The following is a 26326-nucleotide window of genomic DNA, read 5'->3' on the forward strand; positions in this document are numbered from 1 at the left end:
ACCCTGTTTGAAGTACTAGATCTTTGGTGAGTCATGTTCAAGCATTCACAACCCGTAAGTGGCCTACCATTTATCCAGAGAATGGTGCATCAGACATCAGAAAATACAGATCTGTCGATAAAACAGATGCTTTCACATTAGAGAGCTGTAGCAAAAGAGGCTGGATGTGCTGAAATCCTTTAACAAATGCAATACAAGCAGGTACGTTTTGAGGGAGGATATACAGAGATTTTATTTAATCAGGTTTATTATTTACAGTTGAGATCACTTTCACATACTATTTTGCTACCCTACATGGCTACAGTATTTCCAAACCAACTTAAGATCTACAATAGAACAGTTCACTCAACACATAAAACAGCTCTTCATAGAAAAAATGAAAATTCATTATAGAACAGTAGTGCATACATTTTGCTCCTGAAAAGCCAGCTTTATTTTAAAACACTAAAGTTTGAAAGATTGGATCTCTGAATTTGAGAAGATCAAAGATGCACGCTTGTGATTCTAAAATTATTTTGGTTAGTAGTCATTTCCTACAATTTATCTTTAAAGTGTACTGGACTTCACCTATGTTTTTAAAAAAACCGACACTGGTGAGAGGTAAGAATTAATATATTTACCATCACAAATTAAATACAGCAGACTTCCTTTGTACAACTTTGGCCAAAAAAAGTTCCACATAGTGAAGATTTAAAGGATTCCATATATATATGTAAGAATCAGTGAATTAATGCTTAGAGGTAATCTACCAAATTAGGCACACTTCCTTTAACTTTCATGTCAACCAAATTAATCTTGATCTGCAAATGGTTCTGAAATTAGAAAGTTTGCTAGTATACTAAAACATATTTAGATACATGAATAGCTGGCTAAAATAGTGAGTCACAGGTAAGTATATGGGTATGTGGAAAGCCAAGTTGCTTTGCTCATCACCAGTGTACATTACAGCTGTCCTCATCTGTGCAGGGTGTGTTTTAGCTAAGTCTACATAGGCAGGAAAACTACTGCAGTAGACCAGGCCCATTCACCTTCCAAGTAAATAAGAGATTCAAGCTTAGGTTTGCATTAACTTCTATGCGTAGGTTCCTCCAGTGATAAGAAGCTCATAAGCAGGATCCCGGCTCCTCCTACACAACACTATACAGGCACACAGCATGCCCAGCAGCTATGGAAAAAAGAAAAACAAAACTGAGTACACAGGAGATACTTGTAAGAGATTAATGTCCAGAAACCAATCACTGGTTAGTTGCCAGTATATTTCACCACACTTCAGGCTTGATGTACAGTAATTTGAAAGGCAAAATAAGATGACTTTTGAAAAGCTTTACCAGCTACTATATAAAATTAAGCTCCAAACTGATCCTTACCAAAAAATCACTTTATAAGAGCATCTTTCATTAGGCTATTCCTTGGTCAAATCATTTGTTGTATTCTGACTCTATTATGCAAACAGATGTAAATCAAGACTAATTTAAAAAGGGTGGAAACTTTATTAGTGGGTAAGAAAGACTGAAATCAAGGTGAAGTGGTTTAACATTCAATTGCCACAGAAGAAATATTCAAGTGCCAGAAGTTTAACATTTCAAAGGGGAAATTAGAACCATACTATCTGATGACTGATGTGTAAATTACTGTAATCCAGAATGTACAAAATCAGGCTGTACTTTAAGTTAACAGAATTTGACTTGTCTGTTTATAAAAAAAAAAAGGACATGGTATAGCTGGAATCTTCTTTGCTCATGTGCCCAATTTGGGCAGAGTGTGTGCATGGTTGCAGTCTTCACCTTTTAAAATCCAGTTAGTGCTGCAAAGGTTAGTGCACAGCTGCTCTAAGGGCCACTCTGGCAGCTTGCCAGAAACCTGGGGGTTCAGCTAATTAGCATATAAATGTACATAGGATGTTAATCTGAGATTAATGTATTCATGGCTGTAAGTAACAAAGTACTTTACAAAAAAGTTAAATGCTTGAGGAAGACATCAATGAGAAGGCTGAACTGCTTTGCAACCAAGTCGACAGTGTCTGACTTTACCCTTTTATGATGCCTTATGAAAAGGTTGCCAAGTTAAGTTATTGTTTAGATTCGTTCATAAGGCTGAATAAAGGAAGAAGTCTGAACAGATATGTACTTCCCAAAGAGGCCACACACACAGACAGCAGCTCTCTTACATAACTTGATATCTACCTGCAGAGTGACATTTATAGAAATTCAGTAGGTTCCTTCATAAATCTTGGACTGAAAGTGAATGGAACATTGCAACTCAGTCAAGTCATGCTGAAATTTGGCCTTGCTTCTTCAAGTTTAATGGAAAATAGGCCTGCAGGCAGACCAATACATCAGCACAAATCAAGAAGATTCTGAATGTATGTTGCCACTGGGTTTCATTGAATAGAGAAATTCACACCTCTCAGATTTGCATTATTTACTGACCAAGGAAACACACTGTTGGGTAACAGTTTGACAGTTATTTGAAACGATTAAAGTCATGTACTAAATGTTGTTTGTGTGTCCAGGAATGTACACTTGCACATTGAAACTCAGTAACATTAAGTGATGTTAGCGCAAATCAATGCCAAAGTTTGTGTTACGTATTAAATTTAGTTAAGTTATCATGGTTCAGTTCAAAATTAATAAAATGTAGGTGTGAATTAGTCTTCAATCACTGGCAATACCAACATTGCCATAAATATTCCTGACTGACAGATCATTAAAAGCCAACCCATTTCACTAACCATATTTCAAACAAGAGTGTAGTGCAAGGAATTCCATAATGTTTATAACCATTACATATAAAACTAATCGTAGCTTATGACTGGGTGAAGGTAGTCAAATTATGTATTGTTGGGTCAAGTCAGGTCTAGAACAATGTCTGACAGATTCTACATGCATTTAATGGGATGCAGCCAATTATTTCATAGAACAGTTTGAGGGATTTCCAAGTGCATCAGCTGTTAGAACATCAGTCTCCAAAGGAAAACACGCTGTTGAAATTTTTGGCAGAAGAAAAGATTTCCATGTTTGGTGTTTTGTTTTGTTTAAAATAAAGACCTTGAAAGTATTGGTACTACCTATTCATCAAGAGAACTTTGGTTAGTGTTAAAAATCTTAATGTTCACCAAAATATTGATCTCTACCTTCACTGTAGTTAGTACTTACATCTTGGACCAATAAATCTTATCTTCAACACAAGTTAATATCTGCTTATTTTTGAAAGCTGTATCTTCACACCTCCCTCCATCAAAGCACTTAGATCTGATCATGGAGGATAAGTGTGTTTTCTTAGCTTGCCCATTGTAATTTGAACTACACAGTATCTACTGCCTAATGTCAGCCATTTTGTAATTTACATGCACAATGTTAGCTGACAGTACACTAGCTCCGTTTGGTCACTCTGCAGTTTATTAAAAACCTGGGTTTATTTCTTAATATGTCAAGCAAGTCTTAGGAAGTAGAACTTGCTCAGGAATACTTTGAGAAAGCTCCCACCTTTGATGACACCACTGGTCCACTGAACAAACCATATAAAATAAGCTATTAAGAAAAATTGCCTCCCAGCTAATCAGGAATATATGTACAAAACCCATGAATTTAGATGAATTTGCCCCTTTCAGCTTTCTTGCAGTTTACAGGAGACCAGCCCACACTGTCAACATGGCTGAGACCTTTGAATGCTCACAGACAAAAGGATCCAGCCAGTGACCGGAAGTCTGAACACTACTTCAAATGGACTTTTTAAAAGAAAAGTGACCCTAAATCTATTAACTCTGATCCTACACTCTGCTTCTCAGAAGCTTATACCACCCCCCTAACGGATTAACAAAGTGGTGGCTTTACTGGAACCCCTCAGATAGGAGAGAATCCAAGCAACTGATAAAGATTGTAAAGAAAAAGCAGCTTTTATGTTTGTTGTAGAACCAACAACAGTTTTTGCTCCAACCTCTCAGAAATAGTAACTGTGCAACAGCACAAACTCATTTTACTGAAGACTGAAACGGTGCTAAGTTTAACAGAAAAAGGTTCTAAAATCTTGAAATCAATGGAAGAGTCTTACTGATTTTTTAATACACACATTTTTAGCCTAAGATTGTCCTTTTTATATTACTCGGTCACTCAACAATGACTCTAAAGAGTCATAACTTAGTACGAAAAAGGCTTTACCAAAGTCTCAAACTTTAGTTCAAGTATTAAATTAATTTCATTTTCTTTCTTTGCAGAACAAACCCCGATTAATGCATATTGTGAGGAGGAACAGTCAATGATAACATTTTCTAATGATTTTTTTTAAATACATTTAGAACTTTGAGAACTTCCACAAAATTAGCCCCCAAATTTGATCCATCTTAAAAAGTTGTATGAAAACTTGATGGCATTCCTTCAATTGAAGTTTAAGACAAGTTAACCAGACAGTATAGGTTCTGGCAGCACAAGCACACTGTTTTCTTGCCCCTTCATTCCCAGTTCCTTATTCTGACATCTAAGCTAAGTGTCTTGTTAAAGAAAAAAAAGTCTCTAGAGCCAGACACTTTCTTTAGAGATATTATAAAATGACAAGATTATACCCATTGGTGATGCAGAATGACTTCTTGTGCAGAATTTGTACAGGATATCAAAGAAAACTTGTGCTACCACTTTTCTTTATCCTTCTCTTACCACTTTAGTGGAGCTGTCACACATCAACTTCTCTTTAAACTCTGGTGGGTCTACAGTTTCTGCTATTAAAAATGTTCTGTATTAGCTCAATATCAGGAAATACCAGCTCCCAGGAAGAAGGGCTATTTTTAACAAAAAATGTAAGTAACCTTTCATTGCCTCAGTCTTTTCGTTTTAAAACAAATCAAAACTGAGTTTGCTAAGCTGGGGAAACAAGTTAAAAACTTTTCGGTTACAGTGACAATACAGAGTTGCTGTAAGCAGAGCTGCCAGAAGCATTATTCTTACTGTCTATTACAAACACAACAGAAAGAGGTCATAATGGGGTCTGTGTGCATTCTTAAAGCCTTGATCAGAAATTTTAATGAATGGAGAAGATCACTGCCGCTCTAATTCACATTTACTAGGTCAAAGCCCATTTGTTCAAGGTTACATTCTTGTCCATGTTTCAATTAATTTTTATACAGTCTTGCTGTGCCATATGCACAAGTATGTACTGAAATTACATTTATCTGCATTACACAGAATCATGGCCACACTACATGCTACAGCTTTACAATGGTCTACTGGAGGTTTACTTAATAAAGTAAAGCCAGTTAGGACTAGGCTTAAAAGTAAAGTAAAGTAGAGTTTGACTATATCAAAAATTAGATTAAACCAATGTCTTATTTAATACTGAAACCTTAACAACAAAACCAATTAGATGATGTAACATTTAATAAGGTCAATAGTTCCTATTGCAGTCAGGGCTAAACAGAAATGTCAGAGGTGTCTAATAACAGAAACTGTTTACCGAACACCAGAGCTATGTGTTTAAGATCTTATAATCTATTTTCTTAATGGGTGTTGCATGGTTTGTTTCAGTTCTATATGAAAACATTTCAAACAACTTACGTCAATATCTTGGCAAGGGCAGAAAATCTCCTTTGATGTTTCCTTATTTTTTTTTTGCAAAGTGTTTACATAGCCTTTGCTGCAGACATAATTTGGACTCTCCCTGCTGATAGCTAGAGTACTGCCATGTGGCACCACAAAGCAAGTGCCACCCAAAATGCAGAGACTACACAATGAGCATGCTTACTTACAACTGACAAGCCAGTGGGACACTGACAGGCACACACATCCATGATTGAAAGAGTGGCATGGGTTTATAGCCCCATGCTGAGGAGCTAGGATTTTTAACAGTGCTTTAATAACCACTTCAATAAGTGCATTGGGGGGGGGGGGGGGGGGGGGGAAGAGAAAGGGTGGGCATCTCTTCACACCTCAGACTCCAAAATAAGAAATATAGCTCATTTTGGAAATTAGGACACAGCTTCATAAACTTTTCCCCTACATGTTTCTTAAGGGGGGAGCGGGAGGGAATTCTACCTTAAGCTCAGACAAGAAAAGTCAACTATGGTTGCTAAACATTGAACTCCGTACCTGGCAACAACAAAAATGGAATACTAAGAAACATCAATAAACTAACAACTGAAACTAGGATATCAAGACACTGCACAAAAGGCTGCAAAGAACAAGTGGTGTGACATATTTGAGTAAATAGGGTATACTGAAGATTTTGATTTAAATGTTAACCACCATTAAGTGTATCCATGAAAAGTATTTGCTCAGCATGAATGTCAGATATGTTCAGATACATTGGTCATTTATATTGGAGATCTTGTATAAAATGGAGGCGAGACACATTCCAGCAAAAGTGAAGGCACTGAACAATTTAGAAATAACCACAAGTCATCAATTTAAAATATTTGGTTATTTGACACTTGGGTCAATGGAACTCAAAGTCAAAATAAAAACTAAAATTGTTGAAGACTGGTGCATTTGCATGGTAACCTGGGATTACAGTCCAGAGTTTCATTTTTATATGAAAGATTATCAGCTAAAAAGAGTAAATGTTTTGAAATCTCACCTGAATGGCAGCAAATGCCAGAGCTGCCCAGATAACATACATCATGATTTCTTGTAGCTTCTTTACAACTAGAGCCTCACACCCCTGAAACAAGCAAGCAGTAGCATTTAGGAAGTATTCAGCCTGGTCATAAATTTGCATAGAAGCTTTGCTTATATATCCACTAATAAACTGAAATAAATGTCAAAGGCAGCAAGCAGAATGGACAGAAAATTAAAGTATAGTGCTAACGGCTTTAAAACTCAAGAAAAAAACAAGGAATTTGAAGGCTGGCTTTTAGGATGGGCAAGCCAACTGAGACGGAGAAGAGCAAAATAAGTTATTTATCAGACTCCAGATCAGATCCCTGATGTATGAAATATACCCCAAACCTCTTCACTGGCCATCAAAACAGGTAAATTTAAATGACTGTCAGCTTTGTACATACTAAAACTGAATTCACAGGCCTAGCTTACCTCAGAATAAAGGTCCATTGGGTGGGTCAAACTGCCAGTACAATTGGTGCTGGATGCTTTGCAGCAGCTGAGGGGTACACTGTTATTTTTAGTTTCTTTGAACCACTTAGTGTTCTCCCAGTCTGAATAGTTGTGGATCCCACAACAGCGCAGCTGCAGAAAAACAGAGAAAAGGCCACCATGTATATCAGAGTTTATTAGTAAAGGGACAATAATTAAGAATATGCATTAACTAATTACAATGCCATGAACAAAGATGTATTAGAAGAGGCTGCCTGTGTTATTTAAATATTGAACATTAGAGTAGGTCTTGTCACTTGCCCCTTAGCATGACAAATGTTTTGCCAAAAATTGAAACTACAGATTGAATGTTACTAGTATTACTTTCAACTTCAAACTAGTTTTATGGTGCAGATCCTGAAAACTAGCTATGAAATACTGTTAGAATTCTATCTCTGGATGCTAAATGTTTAACACTGAGTTTTCTATGCTCTCCATCTCATAAAAATCTGGGACTCCTTATAAGTTTAAGAAAAGCCCTATTCCATTAGGCTTTTCTTCAGACAAGTGGAGGCCTGGAGCCATTTCCTGTGCTCAAATGGCTACAGAACCGACTACAGAGTCTACTTCTTGCTATGGAAGTGTGCTTCAGAATTTAATCTCTCATTTTAAACAAGTATGTTTCTAGCCCTCATGGGTGTGAAGAAAGCCTTCAAAATGTGAACCAAATCTAAACCAATGCAGTACTGTACTACATTAAAATTGGGACGGACTAAAATAGCAGCCTTAAGCCTGAGCCCTAAGGGGATGATGATTTGCTTCCTTCAGCCCCCAGAAATCTACTAAACTCCACAACCCCACCCCCGCCCATGCACACTTTGGAGAACAAGGCTGCAGAGAATGGATTCTCAAAAAAAAAAAATCCAAAATTTAAAAAACCTCACTAAGAAGAAGAGTGTTTTGGACTCACAGTATAGGGAAGACTTTCAGATTCCAAGTGAACACATGGCAGCCAAGTCAGGTAGAAATGTCAAGGCTGAAGAAAATCAAATACCCACTGAAGCTGACATGTGGGAGTTAATCTCAGAGTTTAAGGCCAGGAGAAATTATGCCAAATCCGAAATGTTAGCTCTAAGTTTGCCAGACACAGAGAAGCCATTATTTTAGAAAACATTTGGGTATCAATGGGCAACAAATGTTGTAAGATAAATGGGAATTCACATCTCAAACAACCTAGAAGAGCTCTATTATTTAAAACGTCAAACCACTACTTAAGCAAGTGGTGATGGGGGGGGGGGGGGGAGGAGAGAAGAGAAGGGAAGGGAAGGAGAACCACTGGAGAGCTGGGGGAAGAATGCAAAATTTCTTGGCCAGAAAGAACAGCTGCAGTCAAAAATGAACCTTTTGCCAAGGAGATCTTCCTTATTTCACAATTATTCTGTAATTATCCCAGATAAAATCCTAGCAGGAACACAGAGGATGCCGTTAGAATTTACACAGAATAAAAAGAAGACCAAGAGTGAGTGCAGATATTTGTACAAACCCATTAAACATGGAGACTCGCTATACCAAATATTACATGGTACTAGCAAGCCAGCCAGCTCAAAGCAGCAGTGGATTGGGGCACTCTAACACATCCAAACAATGGGTCTTTATTGAACAAGAAAATTGTGGCAGTGTAAATATTGTTGAGTTACTCTGGATTAATAAAAAAAAAATCAGAGCCTTCAGAAATTTACAAACATCCTCTAGCATACCCTTTGCTATGGGTTTGGGACAGAACTAGAGATAAGGTAACTTTTCCCCTTGCCAATGACATTTATTGCAAATAATCCAGATCCTAATCCAAATTGTGAACCACAGAGTTTTAAAAATTGGAAGAACCATGGAATGCATAGGGTTGACGTTATTCAGTAAACTTTTCTAAATTAGAGATCATAAATAACTAACTCCCGTAGTACCGGTACTTTCAAGTTAGGCATTATGTTTCTCAACTTCCTACGACAGTTGTATACAGAAAGCTAATTTTAATAGAAGCAATGGCATCCGATCAGTTAAAAAAATAGCTAATTTATAATAATTTTTGCAGATTTTTTTCCTAACAAAAAAGTGTCCATATATGACACCTGGGAACAGGATCTGGACAAATAATCCCAGATGAATGGGATATGATCTGGAAAAGGAGGACCAGTAACCTCAATGTGTAACATGATAAAATAAAATGTCTTTAATACTGTTTAAACAGTAGCTCTTCCAATAGGTTAAAATATGTACATACATTGAAGGGGAAGAAGTACTGGAGAAATTGTGGTGAGAGGAGATTTTATGCATATATGGTAGACATGTCCAGGCATCAGAGTATTGGGATACAATCTGTAACCCAATATAACAAATAAATATTGGATATTTATCACCAAAGGATCCTTTGGTGATCTTCCTGGGGCTTCCTAGCAAATGATCACACAAAAGGAAATGAAGAATTGATCTTATCTGTTAGCGAAGATATGGATAGTCCAAGGGGAAGGGTTAAAAACAAACAAGAAGTTATTGAAAAACTAACGTGCCAATTGTGCACCCATCAAAATAGAGGGCAAATAGATACTTAAATATCTAATTACCATTTATTCAATACTCAGTCAACCCACCTGCAAAAAACAAGCACACCTATTCAAAAAAGTTGGAAGTTACAGTTTGACAGACATGCCTGGTTTGTTAAATGTGTAGTCAGATTTCACACACACACACACAGACACACACACACACACAAAAAGCTACACAACCCACCAGAAACAGCATGTCAGAGGTAGTGTACAGATGCTAACTCTAAGGGCTTGTCTACACTGGCAATTAACAGCACTGCAACTTTTGCACTCGGGGATGTGAAAAACACCCCCCTGAGCACAGCAAGTTGCAGCGCTGTAAAGCGCCAGTGTAAACAGTGCCCCAGTGCTGGGAGCTATGCCCATCGTTGAGGTGTGTTTTTTTTTTTTTTTTTTTTTTTTTTTTTTAAGAGCGCAGGGAGAGCTCTCTCCCAGAGCTGTGCCGCAACCACACAAGGCACGTAGAAGTGCTGCTGCGACTAGCCCTAACATGGTAATACCCTGTCAAAGTAATCTCAAATCTCCTGTTACAACAATAGTTTTTCTATATTTATTATTTATTTTAATTAGTATTGTTTTGTCGCCAATATCTACGTGACAAGAATTTGTAAGTCTGTTCAAAACTTCTTAAAGAGTTTGAAGAAAAATTGGACTTGAGGCTACAGTGTAGACAGGAAAAGCCCCTGTGAGATTTCCAGCAGTGGAGTTTCATCAGTGGTGAATTACAAGTCTCAACTTTCCCTTCACTAGGGAATTTCAGGGGGAAAAAAAACAACCCAAGACCTCCCACCAGTGATACCGTTTGTTCAAATGCACAGATTGGAGTTCTAATGTAGAGAACTCTGTAGGCTAGTTTTTAAAAATTTATAATGGTAAAAAACGCCAGAAGCCACTGGATCTTGTCTAAACTTGGTGAGATTGTTTCTGCCAAAAAATCCCCTGCCACAGATAAAATAAAGCCAATCAGGGCCCTTCAAGTCAATCAAATAGCTTTTACGCCACCACAACTGCATTTGTTTCCGCATCTTTATAGTGAGCAAGCAGCAGATGGGGCAGTGTACTCTGGGATGTCCTATTGCAGAGAAATATTGAAGGGAGACAAAAAGCACATTGAAGTGGTTACAGAAGGATAGTTATGTGACAGCCTAGGTCTCTTGAAACAGCTAAACAGTTAAGTGTCATGGGTACTAGTAGGTTTAACTCTGTTTATATAGTGACCAAGCTACTGCTTATAATCTTGATCAAAGTTGTGGACAGCATCTAACAAACCCCAAGGCAATAGAATATGGACTTCATGAGATCTACAATTACAATAAACTTTCCATTATGTTGGCTCTCACCTGTCTCTGTACATAATCAATAGCGCGAGTGGCAGCATCAGGGTTTGTCCCACTGTATGCATCATACACTTTCTGAATGCTGTGATCAACTTCATCCTCCACCTATAAAGCAAACATTAGTGCACTTTCAAAATATTGGTACAAGTAGTACAACTCTGGGCAGCACAGTCCTGTTTTCAGCTGTAAATAATTGAGTAAGCCAAGGCACCCGATTAGTTGAGTCTTAATTATTGTGTTTTACAGATTACCGTACTTTGGAGAAATGGTTTCTCTTTTGGAATTCTGATTGTACAAAATACAAACCAAATACTAATTTAATGCTAACGGTTAAGAGTTACAATTAAGAATACTCTGCACAGAAAGTTAGGATGAATAAACTACCTTACACAGAATTTGGGGCCTTAAGCTGCTTCAGGACATCTATACAGTATTTTAGAAATTTACAGTTTATATTTCTGTGCTGAGACATCACTTTCCCCTCTTTCATTGCATTTATTATGGGGTTGAGGCTACACCAACTACAGACTTAAGTTTGCAAATGAGCTTCCTTTAGAAGCATGAATTTTGCTACCCCACTCTTTCAAAAATACCAACAACTGAGGAAATAGCCTCCAACCTGTAAGTTAGGTTTGGGCCCAAGGCAAATGTGAGGAATTTGAAGTTAATTGGATACGGAGCACAGGATAGATCATTGGGCATGTTCTTGAAAGGACCAAGAGTTATAGCGTGGTGACAATCATCATGCTCAGCGCCAGAAATCTTGTCCTAGAACACTGAATCAGGACAGTAAAACTTAGAGGGGCAAAGATCTGGCATCAGTTACAACCGTTTGTTGTTAAAGGAGTAACTAAGGGTAGGATTTGGCTCAGGATAGCCAACTGGCATCTCTCTTAACTCTGCCCATTTCCTAGCTCCTTCTGCCCTGCACAGCCCTGGTGCAGTCACACTGATTGGAGAGTAGGCACGGATGTTTGGGAGGAAATCCTCAAAGATTAAACCTGTTTTGGGATTTACTATAATAGTAATCAAATTTTCCCCCCACTAGGGTCAGCCACACAGCACCACTTTCCTTGTCTGACCATCTACTCTTCATGTGAGAAGGTGGTGGCAGCACACCGTACACAACACTTACTGGGTGAGGAATAGCTACCAGCCCCATTGCAGATAATAACAATGCTGTTGACACTTGAAATGGTGCCTTGAGCAACCAACACCTGTTTCCCTTTGAAAAAGCTGGTATTCTCATTTTTTTTTGAAGGGGGGGGGGGGGGGGAAATCTTCCTAGAGTGCAGAATCAAGTAACCTGTATTTTAAGTAACAATTACATGTGACAAGGATACTCTTAAAAAGTTTAACATGAATGGTAATCAACACTAACTGAATTATAGAGCTGTTAACTTGCTTCACACAATGTAAAAGTAATTGCTACTATTCTAAAGACATCAAGAACTAACTAAACATATATAGTTCTCAACTAGATGCTTATAATTTATATCAGGAAAGTAAACCGATGTACACTGAAATCAATTTATTTTGGTGCCAGTCTATTTTGGAATAAAGTTGGCTAAAATGGGTGTATGCTAAATTTGTTACTGACCTTAGAGTTCATTTAGTCAATTTTACTCTGAAATAAGAGTGTCCACGCATAAATTTGCCCCCAAAATAGCTAAATTGGTGTCAATTCAACCTTTGTTATTTTGGTGCACATTTGTGTGTGAAACAGCCCATACAGATGAACCGCACAGGGCAGAGGTTTAGTACAGATGGCAGAAGACTTGAACTCCAACTGACCGAGTTTTTAAAATCCTGTGCCTGAGGTGAAGAAAGCCTCCACTACTCTGTCCAGAAGACAAGTCTGGAACTGTTCAATTGACTGACAGACTGATTAATCCCAGCTACCTCCATATGGAAATTAATCTTTCAAGAGGAAATTTCTTCTCATTTAGTAGACAAAACTAAAGAGACCTGAAATGGGCTGGCTGCTGTCATGGAGGAATGCATGGAGAAGATAAACACATCATCGCTCTAGGTAAAATGGGAGTGTGCAAATTGGACCCAGGCCTCATCACTAACAGAAGGATGTAGGAAAGTTTCAAATGCACCAAAGGTTAGTTATGCCTCCATTTGGAAGTCCACAATGCCAGCTTCCCCAAATAAGCTGTCACTGGGCTCAGTCTCACTTGATACTCAATCTTGCCAACTATTGTCCAGTCTTCCCTTCTGTGGAAATCTGTGACAAGGCAATTCTGATACCATTTTTTTAAACCTGTTCACTCTCTTGTTCTGAATACAAGATGTACACAGCTCTGGTCTTTGCTGATTAACTCCTCCTGGCAGCAAACAATGATCAGGTATATGTTGATACTTTCAGATCCTTCAGCAGCCTTTGATAACAAGACTGTATGGCTGTTAGTGTGTTTTCCAGCTATTGGCTAGCAGAACATTACTAGTCTAGAATGATTTCACTCCTCCTCTCCCCACCTGCCCCCCCACCAGAAATAGTAGAGGGTTGTTTGGGGCAACTTCTTTTCTACCAGATATCTAGGCTCTATTTTGTTGCCCTTTCTGTCTAAAGTCATGTGAGACAACAGTGAGAAATATATTTGGCTTCCAGGGTCATAAACAGGCAGGAGACAGGTAGGTCTGTGTCTCATTTTCATCTGATCTGAATGATGTGGGTTTTGTTTTCCCAGTTCTTAGAGACTGGGATTTGGAAGAGAATGAGCTGGCTGAGGCTCAACCCAGACCTGAGCACAGTAATCCATACCTTTGATCTTTAGACTAGAGTACTGCATTGTACTTTGTTTGGAACTACCCCTAAAAACTACTCTGAAGCTACTGCTGATGTAGAACACAGCTGCTCATTGTTTAGGTAGTTTCAGGAACTGCAGTGTCTTCCTATTTTACTTTTAATGGCTAGTCAAGGTGTCGATTTCAACCTACAGAGCCCGACCAAATTCACAGTCCATTCTGGTCAATTTTACAGCCACAGGATTTGAAAATTAGTCAATTTCACATTTTCAGATGTTTACATCTGAAATTTCATGGTGTTGTGACTGCGGGGGTCCTGACCCAAAAGGGGGCTTTGGGGGTGGGGTGTTGCAGTAAGTACCCAGTCCATTTGGGCTGCTTACTTTAAGACACCTTGAAGAGCAACAAAAAACCCCCCAAAAAACGAGATATTAAGTTGGGTAAGCATCGACATACAACATATCCAAATGCAGTGCAGCCTATGCTGCACACCGATTCAAAATGCTTTTAAAAACAGAATAGAATGCTTGGCAAACAGAGACACGCCAATTATGGCATAACTCTATTTACTGTGTATCAGCTTTTCACCTCACTCTTCAGTGACAAAATCCTACTAAACATCAGGCTGAATTGTATATAAATTATTCCCACACTACCTCTCAAAAAAATTGTAGCCCTGTTGTAAAGCCAGAATAAAATTAAAAAGCAAGTGAGTTATCAGGTTTTTTATTATTATTTTAAGTAATTAGCCATCTTTCATCCAAGTTTGGAGTACCCCATAACATTATTTTAAGCTACTTACTTCCAGACCTCTGAAGAGATCTGTTTCAATATAGGTTTAATTTTTTTCCAATCTTTGCTATCATTTAGGCCTGCACCTTTCTTTGATCTTATACAACGTAGAGAATCAAAACATCTTTACAATACCCAATAGCAGTTTTAGAAAATCCCAAACGTAAGTATACCTGCAGTAAAAATGGGAAGTTCTCCCCCCCCCCCCCCGCAGCAGGTTGGTCACAATCTACAACATTTATTGGACTTTAGAAGACAGTTTTTATTACCTTTGCTCTGTAGATGTATCCCAGAACTACTACCACAACTTCAGTGATGAAAACCAAGAGGAGGATGATCACAAACTGTTAAATACAATCCAAAATATTTATATAATACGTAGCTTTGCTGACATGCCTTTTGAGAACCTAAACTCTGCCTTTCGGGTTTATCAAAGTTGCCAGGCAAGTTACGAACTTAACAAGCAATTTATAGAAAGTCAACTGAGTGGATCATTCCAAATAATCTATCCACTAGATCTAGTCTGAACTCCTGTATATCACAGGCCACCAACGCCACCCAGCACCCGCAGATGAAATCCAACCAAAACTGGACCAAAGTATTACAGCCCACAGGACACTTATCTATTATGTGACAAAATTTTAAATACCTTAGTACCATACATATATTTTATTATTTTACTCAAATACATATGTGAATAGATGGCATACAGCGACAACAGAAACTGAAGTACTAATTTAAACACAAGTACAGCTTGGACAACACAGCCCCAATTCCTAATATTACACTACAAAATACTTGTAGTGAGATTCCATCACCAGTGCCATCCAATAATTTTAGTTTTAAGTTTCAGCTTTCTTAAGCACGAATGTGTTTTCAAGAAAAAATTTTTAAATAATTGAATACAAATGTATCAAAAACATTCACAGTATTAATCTTTTTACTTTAAGCAGATCATTATTCTGAAGAGGGACATTGGAAGGATTTTGTATAAAGTTTTAGTACTAAAAAGGCTGATTTTAATATGTTCCAACACAAAAAATTAAGAGAAGTATTTTAGGATAAAATAGGTAAAGAAAAAAATACTGAGATTGTAAAACAAGATTACCTGAGTAAATATCTAAAAAAACCAAACATACTTGAGTGCCCATTTTAACACCATCAGTAACACTCTACTCATTCAAAGGGAACACTAAGGCCAAATATACATCAGAACATACAATAAAGCCTCAAAAATTCATGTGAAACAGCAACTTACAGTGGCAAGCCCACAGCGACTTTCACGGATTGTGGCACAGCACCCAATAAGTCCAATAATAAAGAGAAGTGTCCCCACAGCTATTATAACCACTGCTGGAATAAGCGTATAGACATCTTCAAAGAAGTGATCGTAGTCGTCATATGTTATGAAGACATAGGCTCCCACATAGCACAGAATGCCTGCTGCGGCCTAAAAAAAAAAAAAAAAAAAAAAAATTAGGGTGATCAAATTCTTCATAAATCCCAACAGTTAATTTTTATTAAAAAAAACCACAATCCTCTACAAGTGGTTATAATTTCATAAGGAGTACCTTAGCAAGCATTTCTAATGTCAATTCAACAGCCCTTCTGTATGACCACAGATATAGACACGTATCTGATGACTGGTGAAGTATTGGCTATATCTAGACTGGGGAAAGTGGAGGTTAGTGCATAGTTAACTCCAGTGTTTTACCTAGTCTAGATATCGGTTAGATTAGGTGAAAGGCTGAACCCCAGTCTAACCCCCAAGTCATCGGCATCTAAGCTAAACAAACACTGGAGTCAGTTCACCTCCACCTAACCACCTTACCCTGAAATAAGGGAAGAAGAGAGGTTGTGTTGTGAACATTGCACTCCTGTGTGCCCCCTTCCCAAACATGAATCCCATGAACTAGCCTGATTGTCTAAATAACTGGTCATACACCACTCCTAATACTGTTGACAGTAAGGGTGTCTCTACACTGGCAAGTTTCTGTGCAGTAAAGCAGTTTTTTGCGCTCAAACTGCAGATGTGTATACACTGCCAAGCCACTGTGTGCAGAAACTCAGTTGCAGCACTGCAAAAAAAAAAAAAAAAAAAAAAAACACACAAAACCAAAACCCCACCTCGACGAGAGTCATAAGGCTATCTGCGCAGAGGCTCCAGCGCTCTATTGCCAGTGCAGCCACTTGATTGCTTTCTGCGCGGTAATTGACCTCCGAAGCTGTCCCATAATGCCTCAAGTGACCGCTCTGCTCATTGTTTTGAACTTGGCTGCCCTGGAGACATGCACCTCTCCCCTTTCAAAGCATCATTTATGACAGCCCTTGCGAGCTGTACTGATCTGCTTCGGGACACAAAGCAAACCATTAATGTGGAATGCTTGTGCTGTTGAACAGAGGCAGGTGTGTGCGAGCGCGCACGCTGTGCAGAGAACCCAGGGAGGGAGGCGCGGGCTGATGTTGGGGTTTCCCCCTCCCCCTGCCTCAGGACTGATCGCTTCCTGCCACGGTCTGAACTTACAAGACAGCATGCTGACACACTGTCCCCCAAAACAGTGTCTCTCTCCCCCCCCCAATACACTCACACATTCCCCCAACCCACTTCAATTGAAAAGCAGCTGGCAGTGTAGTAAGATGCTCATGGAACAATGGGATTGGGAAACCTGCATCATGTGACGTTGTGCCTGCCCCATGAGGCATTGCAAACCCTTCCCAGAGCACCCTGTGGCCAGTTGCAGTGGGATAGCTATCACAATGCTCTGCTCTCTTCGCCACTGCAAGAGCTGCTAATGTGGATGCGCTTCAGCGTCACAAGGAGCACAGTGTGAACATGCAATAGTGGTTTAATTCCAGCGTTTTAATAAAAGTGGTATAATTTGTGGTGCAGAAACTTGCCAGTGTAGACATACTCTAAGGGCTAGTCTATGCTGGCAATGTTGAAGAGCTGCTGTGGCGCTCTAAACAAAAACAAAAGAAACCTCACGCCTCCACAAGGGGTGTAGCTCCCAGCGCTGGTGCACTATCTACACGGGCGCTTTACAGCGCTGAAACGTCCTACGCTCAGGGGGGTGTTTTTTCACACAGCTGAGCAAGAAAGTTGCAGTACTGTAAAGTGCCAGTGTAGACAAGCCCTAAGATTCGGTTAAATCCAAACAGCTAGCTACTTGCAGATAATCCAGAGATTTCTTCCTTCAGATACAGGAACGGTTTTATACTCCAAGATGTATTACTTTCTTCCATTTTGCTACTTAACTAGGCAGGTAGATAGATCATCTATTTCAACTGCTGGGAGTAATGGGTGCACATGTAAATATTTTTATCTTTATTTAGTAAGGAAAAGATTAAATTAAAACCAAGATCCCTTTTGTGTAACCTATGTAACACCATTTCCATTTTTAAATAGGTAATATCTCCAGTCCAAATAAAATTCTTCACTATGAACAGTACACAAGTCAGACAATCGCTGTGTATTATCAGTGTGGTGCATATCTACAGAATACATATGGTAAGATTTCAACTTCAAAGGAAATATTCTCAGAAGTATTGTCCGAACTAGCCAGTTTCTGCACAAAGAGGAAATTACCTATACTGTTGTAACTTACTGGCAGATTCATACTGAAGATCTTATTGCTCTCTCTACTACAACTGTAGAGATGCAACTTATTGCAAAATTCTAACTCTAAACTGCTGCATGCACAACATCATTCTGATCCTAAATTCTGACTGCAGTAAGATTTCCACTGACTTCAATGGAATTACACTCACAAAAATTGCAGGACTGGGCCCATAAGATAGCACACGGTACATCAGTAGCAGCAAGTACTTCTGCCTCTGTATTCCCTTTTCTAGTTATACAATGAACCCACTGTCCTCTCTTCACATCCCCTGGCCCCATGTCAACATCTAAAACACTCAAGGTGAATTCTGCACTGAACAGCTTAAATGGGAGAACTATGCAATCTAGAATGTAAGCTGATGCAACTAAAATAGTGGATGCTGTATACTCAGTTATAATATTCTGTCTGTTCAGATGTGTTCAACAGTCTTCCAACAGGGCACCCTTAAGCCAAGTGAAGTTAATAGTCACTACACTGTCTCCTGGACTACATTAGTATACTGCCATAGATATGGCTAGTACTTAACATTCATTTAGTAAGTTACAAGCTTTACCAAAACCTTCAGAGCTCCCTAGGCCAGGAACAGCTAGCTGTATTGAAGGAAATGGACTATCGCTTTAGAACACTGAAAACATTTGGGGTTAATTCAAACTGGTTTTACAGAGTCTTTATATGACCCTGAATATCATCATTTATCTAAAGTGAGTTAAAATGGATCAAGACAGTTCATCACGGGGGCTTTGGTGAGCTAGAAACATTGAGCTCACTTTGGGAGTAGTTCTGATTCAATATGTTAGATTAACACCTTTTAGTATTGGAGACAATATAAGTCTTCGTTTCCCCCCTGGGGTATACTATGTTTTGAACTTGAATAAAAGTGATATATACAGGCGACTGACAATCTGTACATATGAAGTCACATGCAGTGTAGCTCTGGGGGTTTATCCAGTTTGTGTCTTTTCTGATGGGACCCTGGTGCTATGTAGTTTAATTGCAGATGCATATTAATATTTATACCTTAATGCTACTACGTATTTGTATTACTGTAGGGCCTAGGGTGCCCCACTGTGTTAAAAACTGCACGAATGAAGTGAGTCCCTGCCTTGGAGGGCTTACAATCTAAACACAATGAGTGTGCGGGCAGGGATGAATCTAATATACAAGCAACCTGAATAATGTAAATGACAAACATGATCGTGCCTGGATTTAAAAAAAAACAAAAAACAAAAAAAAAAAAGAAACCACCACCCACATTCATAAGAAGGGAAGTCGTTAGGAAGCTACTAAGTGAACAGAAAAGGAAGACAAGATGAGATACTGGAGAGATGTTAAATGGTGTAGTAGATATGGTAAGAGATGAACAGGGATAAAGTTAAGCCAGTATTTGGATAAGTTTATTTTAAGTCCCAGATCAGTGCCTAAAAACGGTACTGTTCACCTAAGGTATTAGTGACTATATTAGCCTTGATCTGTGAGCATGTCCATTAACAATGAAAGCTACAAATTTTGGCTGTGTATAATTTGAGATTTCATGGTGATGCAGGACATAGAAAATGTTGAGGGGAGGAGGGAATAATCTGTAGTTTAACTAGTGTGAAACTTTACTATCAAAACAAATTGTGTCTCAGCTGAAGTTTACTCTTGCTGCAAAGTTTCAGAAGCTATTTGAGAACTACACTCCTGCTGTCATAAACAGGTCTTATTCTCATGTGGAGAAAATACTAATTTTTGGGAAAAAAAGAATAAAGTCATTTTCACCATTACAGGTCCTCTTAAATGTACAACATGGGACCCAAACAACTTCTGTGGCTCCTATTCTCAGAAAAGTCTGAGAAGTGGTAAAGCACAAGTGTTACCATTAGGTTGTACCAAGTATTTCAATTTTACAGAACTGATATTTGATAAAAATGAGCTAAGGAACTTCTGGTTCTACTCCTGCCTGTTTCCCCTACCAACTTTTGTTTTTACAAATCATAGAAATGCTGGAAGGGACTACAAGAGGTCATCAAGTCCAATCCCCTGTGCTGATGCAGGACCAAGTAAACCTAGACCATCTGCGACAGATGGTTGTCCAATCTGTTCTTAAAAAGCCACCAATGATAGGGAACTCAATCTCCCTTGGAGGCCTACTCCAGAACTTAACAACCCTTATATTTAGAAAGTTTTTCCTGATATCTAACTTAAAATATCCCTTGCTACAGATTAAGGGCATTACCTTCTTGGACTACTTTCAAGGGACATGGAGAACAATTGATCACTGTCCTCTTTAAAATGGCCAACAACATATCTGAAGACCTTTGAAGTATGCTTTTTTTAAAAAAAAGTTTCCTCTCCCTCTTGTCACAGCATGAAACAGGCAAAATGGACTTACTATAATTTATGTATCTGACAGCATTTCACATAAACTACATTAATTTACCATAATAGAAGTGTGAGGGGTGGAAGATATGGCAGCTGAATCAACAGGTTAAATGCAGAAGATTCAGAAAATTCAACTATACATTGCATTCAAAGTAACAGTGTGAAAGAATAAACAAGGATGAGAGATTCAGGCGCACTCAAAGTATAATCATGGCTCTGCTGGTGGCTCACTGCGTGGCCTTGGGCAAGGTATTTCACCTCTGCCTCTATAAAATGGAAGCAATAGGAATCTCAACACCCCTTCCAATTAGTTATCTAATAAGTTCACATTTGCACAATACTGAATACATAAGGTGCTATATAGATAGCAAACTGAAAAATCAGCTGGGGCAAAACACAAAAATGAGACATTTTAGCGGAGTTATGTTTAATGGCTTATTTCCTTCAAAACTAGTTGCTTGGCAGAGATGACAACTAGAAATTCTAGCTCAACTCTAATACACTGGCATTTTATGTACAGAATGGAACAATGCAGACATGTACATTTGGGATATAAAGTGAAGAACTAAAGGGAAGCCATAGAACAATGGAATTACATTAAGTGTTGCCTAGTAATGAAACATGTGAATGTGCCAGTGATGTCATCCCCCACTTCAAAGGATTAAGATGCTTGTCAGAAATGTGGTATTTTGCAAGGCGGCAGAGGGGAAAACCATCTGCAGCTGTCACCAGACATGAGGAGAGTGCAAAGGAAGACTGAAATCAGCACCATTTGTGAGCCTCTTTGTCCTTCTCTGCTGTGTTTTAAATGGAATTTTAAGTGGCTTCTCTCTTCCCCCACCCAAGAAAACCCAGTTCATAGAAGCGGAGTTGAGACTTAGCATATAGCTGCATAGGAATAATTTGGGAAGGAAATTTTTGTCTGCAAAGCAGTTGTCAATTCTATAATCTTAGGATCTTTGCAATTTGTTAAGATTCTACAATTTTTACTGTTTGAGATGTACTTTCTAAAATAAAAATTGACATGAATTCCACTAATACTATCAAAATGCTGATCCAGAATAAAACATGCAGTGCTTATGAAAGTAATGTCATATAATGACTATTTTGAAGTAAAAACTTTAAATAAAGCACTTAAATTACAGCAACTGAAGACTTAACTAAAGCTGGTGTTGCATATGTAAGAACGTTTAAACATGTATGTTACCATTCACCAGAATCTTTAAAGTCAATTTACATGTGAAGATGCAGCTTTAGAGTGGAGCAGTGTGCTGATTCACTTATCTCACACATGGACTTCCAAATTTCTACTCTTATTCATCAATATCAAGCTCATATTGCTGCTGCTTTGTGTGTTTTTACAACCCGTTTAAGACCGGGTACGTATCAATATAGCAGAAAAAGACCATCCATCTAGAAGAGATTTATTCAAGCCAACTAAGCTTGTAACCAAAATTCTTATAATCTAAATTAACAATCAGACAAGATACTAGTTTAAAACTTGTATTCAGAAGATTAAAGTTAGAATAATTCTGCTTCTATCTATTAACAAATTAAATTTAAGAACAATCTCTTAACCTGCTTAAAATCGGAGGGAAAAAAAAGCCACAACACAGAGATTTTATTCTTCGCCTATCAAAAAATACAAGTTTGCAAACCCAATCTAAGATCTGACAGTCATTTTTTTCTGACACTCACATCACCACCACCAGACTCTGTAGTCAGAACTCTTAACAACTCTGCTGTTGTTCGAGTTAGAAAAGAATCTGGCTCGCAGCACTGCAATGGCTCTGCAGTAAAAGTTAGTAAAAGCTTTTTAGTCACTGTCAGATGCAACATAGAATACACTGAGAAAACAGATGGGTTGAGGAAACAGATGCCATTTTAGTGATAGCCACTTTTCTTATTGTAAGAAGACTTAAATTGACATCAGTTATATGCACTGCATATGATTTACACAGATGTATTTCATAAATAATGCTCTAGAATGTAAAAAGCAATATTACAAATTGAACTGCAGAAAATACGTGTATCAACCTTTCATGAATACCCAAATCAAGGAAAGTCAATGAAACTTGTGTGCTGCAATAATTAGACTTAGATCTGTTTGGACAAAGTGGATATGGATTAAAGTAACACCCAAAGACTAGAGGGAGTTTAGAAGAGGGCGAAGTGACCAGTGCTGCAGGGATGACTTAAGAATGATTATCTTCACTTGTGGTGGCATGTAGGGTACATGTAGCGCCACACCACAGTGAAAGGCTCTAGCAACAGGGAGACAGAGTGATACTATATAGTTAAAAGAACAGATGTGGGAGGCACTGCTTGGGCACAAAGACAGCCACGTAGGGTATACATCCTAGGGTTCTGGTGTGTTTACCTGTCTAAACTGTGCCTCATCCTCCACATAAATACCTGTGCTAATTGGGCATGCAGTGTCTACTCTACATACTGTCATAAGTGTAGCCATACCATGAAATATTTATTTGCACATAAGCATATGGAGGGAAAGGGAGCTTGGTAAATCTAAAGTGTGAAGTGCATCAACAGGCCAGAAAGGAGCGGTTAGGATGGTACAAGAGTTGGACTAGTAACAACAAGTCAATTGAAGAAAAATGGCTGAATATTAGGAAAGATTATCTGAATAGCTTTTTTGTATATTTGTATCATCCTCCTTCGAAAAAAAAATGGAGCATCATGCAATACCAACAAATTTCTCTAGAATTGCACAGGCTACCTTGTGAATGACTCTTTGGGGTATTGGGTTACTTGGAGAAGCTAGGTAAACCATACGGAGTTCTTTGGATCAGTCATTTTTTCAGGGTCTGATCTGCCTTTACATGGTCGCTAGACGCAAGAGTTAATAAAGCCTATGGGGATTAAGATATTCCTCTTGTTTCTACCTTTGGTACATACCAAGGTGTTGATGCTTATTTGAAAGCTCTTCTGAACAAACTGTTTCAGTGTAAGATCTCACAGCCTAACAATCCTTCATAACCTGTATACTTTGAAAGACTGTTAGAGTGGCTGTCAGATCTTACACTCAGTTTGAATAAGCAGAAAGAATTGTTTCTGTATAATAAGAAGGTAGTAATAATCCTCATGATTTTTAGACTGTTTTAAAACTAAAAGCAACGTAACACAAGTATACATGCCAAATTAACTTTAACTGTAGCTGCTATAAACACAGCACTTCAGAACAAAGATTACATTACTTTCACCACGTAAGCAAAAGGCTGAGCTAAGATTCGTTTGCACTTGGTATTATATATACAAAATCTCTCTTATTACAAGAGGTAGTGGACCATTGGCCTGAAAGTTTCAAATATACAGAGAGAGTCCTATCACACCCATTCTTTCTGTATGCACGGGATCATGGAGAGAGAGCGCTTTGTAACTTGACCTTTCCTCTATTGTTTCCAGATTCCTTGCACTGCACAAGAACAATGAAGATTCTTCCATGAAGTAAAGTGTTCCTTTGCTGGATAAAATATTTCAAACTTCATACACTATTCAGTGATACCACATTTAGCTTTCCAACTTGTTTTTGCTGCTACTGGCTATAAGCTCCATTTAAAAAAAAAAAAAAAAAAAACCACACACACACCTATGACAACAAGTATAGTAGGAACAATCAGGAGTTGGAAACATTTAAGGCCCCAATCTTGCAACAACTTAAAGCACACGACTATTTAATGGAGTTCAGTGGGACTACTAGTGGGTTTAAAGTAGAGCATGTGGGTCTTCCCAGGATTGGGGCCTACATTTGTTGCCTGAAAATCTGTCTCAAAATAAAACAAATGAAATAATTCAAACATGCCATATCAGTTTCAAGAGGGCAGCTTTAAAAATAATCAGTTTTTTAAAAAGTTTAAACATAGTTTAGTATATATTTTTTACACACACTCCCAGAAAATCACTCCCTCCTCCCACCAAAAGTACCCTGCTGATCTTCACTTCCACAGTTCCACAGCAGAAATTAAGCCACTTTCACACCAAGGCCTGGTCTACACTAGGAGGCGGGGGGGGGGGGGGGAAGAGGGGGGGGAAGAGAAGAGAAGAGGGGTCGATGATGTAAGATACGCAACTTCAGCTATGGGAATAGCGCAGCTGAAGTCGAAGTATCTTATTTCGACTTCCCTCCCGTCCTCACAGCACGGGATTGACAGCCATGGCTCCCCCATCAACTCCGATACTGCCACTCACCCTGGTGGAATTCCAGAGTCGACGAGAGCGCATGCAGGGATCGATCGCTACCTGCCGATTCGGCGGGTAGTCTGGACTTACCCCAAGAGATGACAAGTGGTTGAAGCGCGGGATTTCAGTTGAATGATTCCCACTGGTAGCCCAGTGGCTCATCTATGCTCACTAAATGACACTTGAGAATTAATTCTCATTTTAACTTCTGAAGAGATATGGAGACAATTCTCCAGCTACCATCACAGAAGGAGACTTCAAGCCAGCTAGTTTATAAGTTTAGCCACAGCTGAACCTTCCCTTGTTTAGCTCACTTTTCATTAAATCCCTTAATGTATTAGTTTTTGCTCAGACCTTCTTTTCTTAATATTCTCCTTTTAAGGAAAGTGTACAAGACTTTGCACTGTATTCTACATGTCCCAGCTTCTTCTGTGGTATTAGAACTATTTCATATGATTTAATATCACGATATAATTTTAACTCTTCTGAGCTGGGTGTTCAAGAGAGCTGTTCTGCAAAGCCTCTGATTTTTTCCACCTAAAAGTGATATTCACGCAGGGTGGATTTGATTTAAATCACTAGTCAGGAAGACCCGATTTAATTGTGGATTTCTATATACAAGTGCATTCTTGTTGGTTGTTAGAAGCTTAATACATATTCTTCACAACTTCGAGACAGATGTAGGTTTCATTTTTAGAAGGTACACCCTATACATTTAAGTGATTTATTTTGAAAACTTTTCAGATTAGTTTTACAGCTATATCAGAAAATGAATAATTGTTTGGTCATTTCATTTACCAAAGGTAATTGAAGCAGATATTTATGAAGTCACTGGGAGGTGAACTATCTCCAATTCAACAGGTTAATCATTAAGATTTGGAGGATTTTCTTGCCATGCTGGATTAGGAGGCGACCACCACCAGACATTTAAATTGTTTTATTTAACTATTTCTCACCTCTGTATATTTATTTATTTAAAAACATTTTTGCTTTTAACAAGCATGTTATCTCTGGAGACACAAATCCAAAGTTTGAGAACTGCAAAACTAAGCATCTCTGATGGTATCTTCTAGACTGAGCACTGAGTCTCATTGGGCAGATAGAAAGATTAACCTAAATAATCTATACAGAAGCCCCTGGAGCCCCATAAGATTGGGTCCCTAATCCAATTGGAACTTGTTTACAAAACTTTTCTTAAACATTACATGAATATATTGTCTCATACTACAGAATTAGAATTTATAATCCCTATTCCATAATGATATATCTTTGAGATATAATGTATCTTAACTAAAACTATCTTTAGATAGGTTTTTCCCTCAAAAAGCATTTTATCAAAAAAAATCTGATTCAAATAAAAAAAATGTTTATTTTTATCCACCCTGTATTCACACAAAATTAAGCTAAATGACTACTTTCTCAATAAAGCTTTTTAACAGCACCATTCATTTGAAACTAAGGCCATGTCTACACTACCCTGTATGCCAGCAAAATTTATGTCACTCAGGGGTATGAACCCTCGCCCCGAGCAACATAAAAGTTTTGCTGGCATAAGTGCTCGTATGCACAGCATTGCATCGGTGGGGGACGTTCTCCCACAAACATAGCTACCGCCCCTCATTTATCTGATATCATGTCAATGGGAGAGA

At 38.4% G+C, this 26326-nt stretch overlaps 1 protein-coding gene across 1 annotated transcript in view; it reads right to left on the reverse strand.

Annotated features, from left to right (window-relative positions):
* Positions 1 to 206: 206 nt before the first annotated feature.
* The window catches only part of TSPAN3 (tetraspanin 3), a 36472-nt gene continuing 10352 nt past the window's right edge, over positions 207 to 26326 (reverse strand). Inside the window, exons 3-8 of the mRNA XM_065558418.1 lie at positions 15758 to 15949; positions 14769 to 14843; positions 10957 to 11058; positions 7017 to 7169; positions 6562 to 6645; positions 207 to 1165 (exon numbers count right to left, since the gene is read on the reverse strand). Coding sequence (XP_065414490.1) covers positions 1073 to 1165; positions 6562 to 6645; positions 7017 to 7169; positions 10957 to 11058; positions 14769 to 14843; positions 15758 to 15949 — 699 coding nt within the window. The 3' untranslated portion in view covers positions 207 to 1072. The remainder of the gene's footprint in view (positions 1166 to 6561; positions 6646 to 7016; positions 7170 to 10956; positions 11059 to 14768; positions 14844 to 15757; positions 15950 to 26326) is intronic.

Source organism: Chrysemys picta, chromosome 10 (genome assembly GCF_011386835.1).
Source record: "Chrysemys picta bellii isolate R12L10 chromosome 10, ASM1138683v2, whole genome shotgun sequence".
Classification (NCBI taxonomy): Eukaryota; Metazoa; Chordata; order Testudines; family Emydidae; genus Chrysemys; species Chrysemys picta.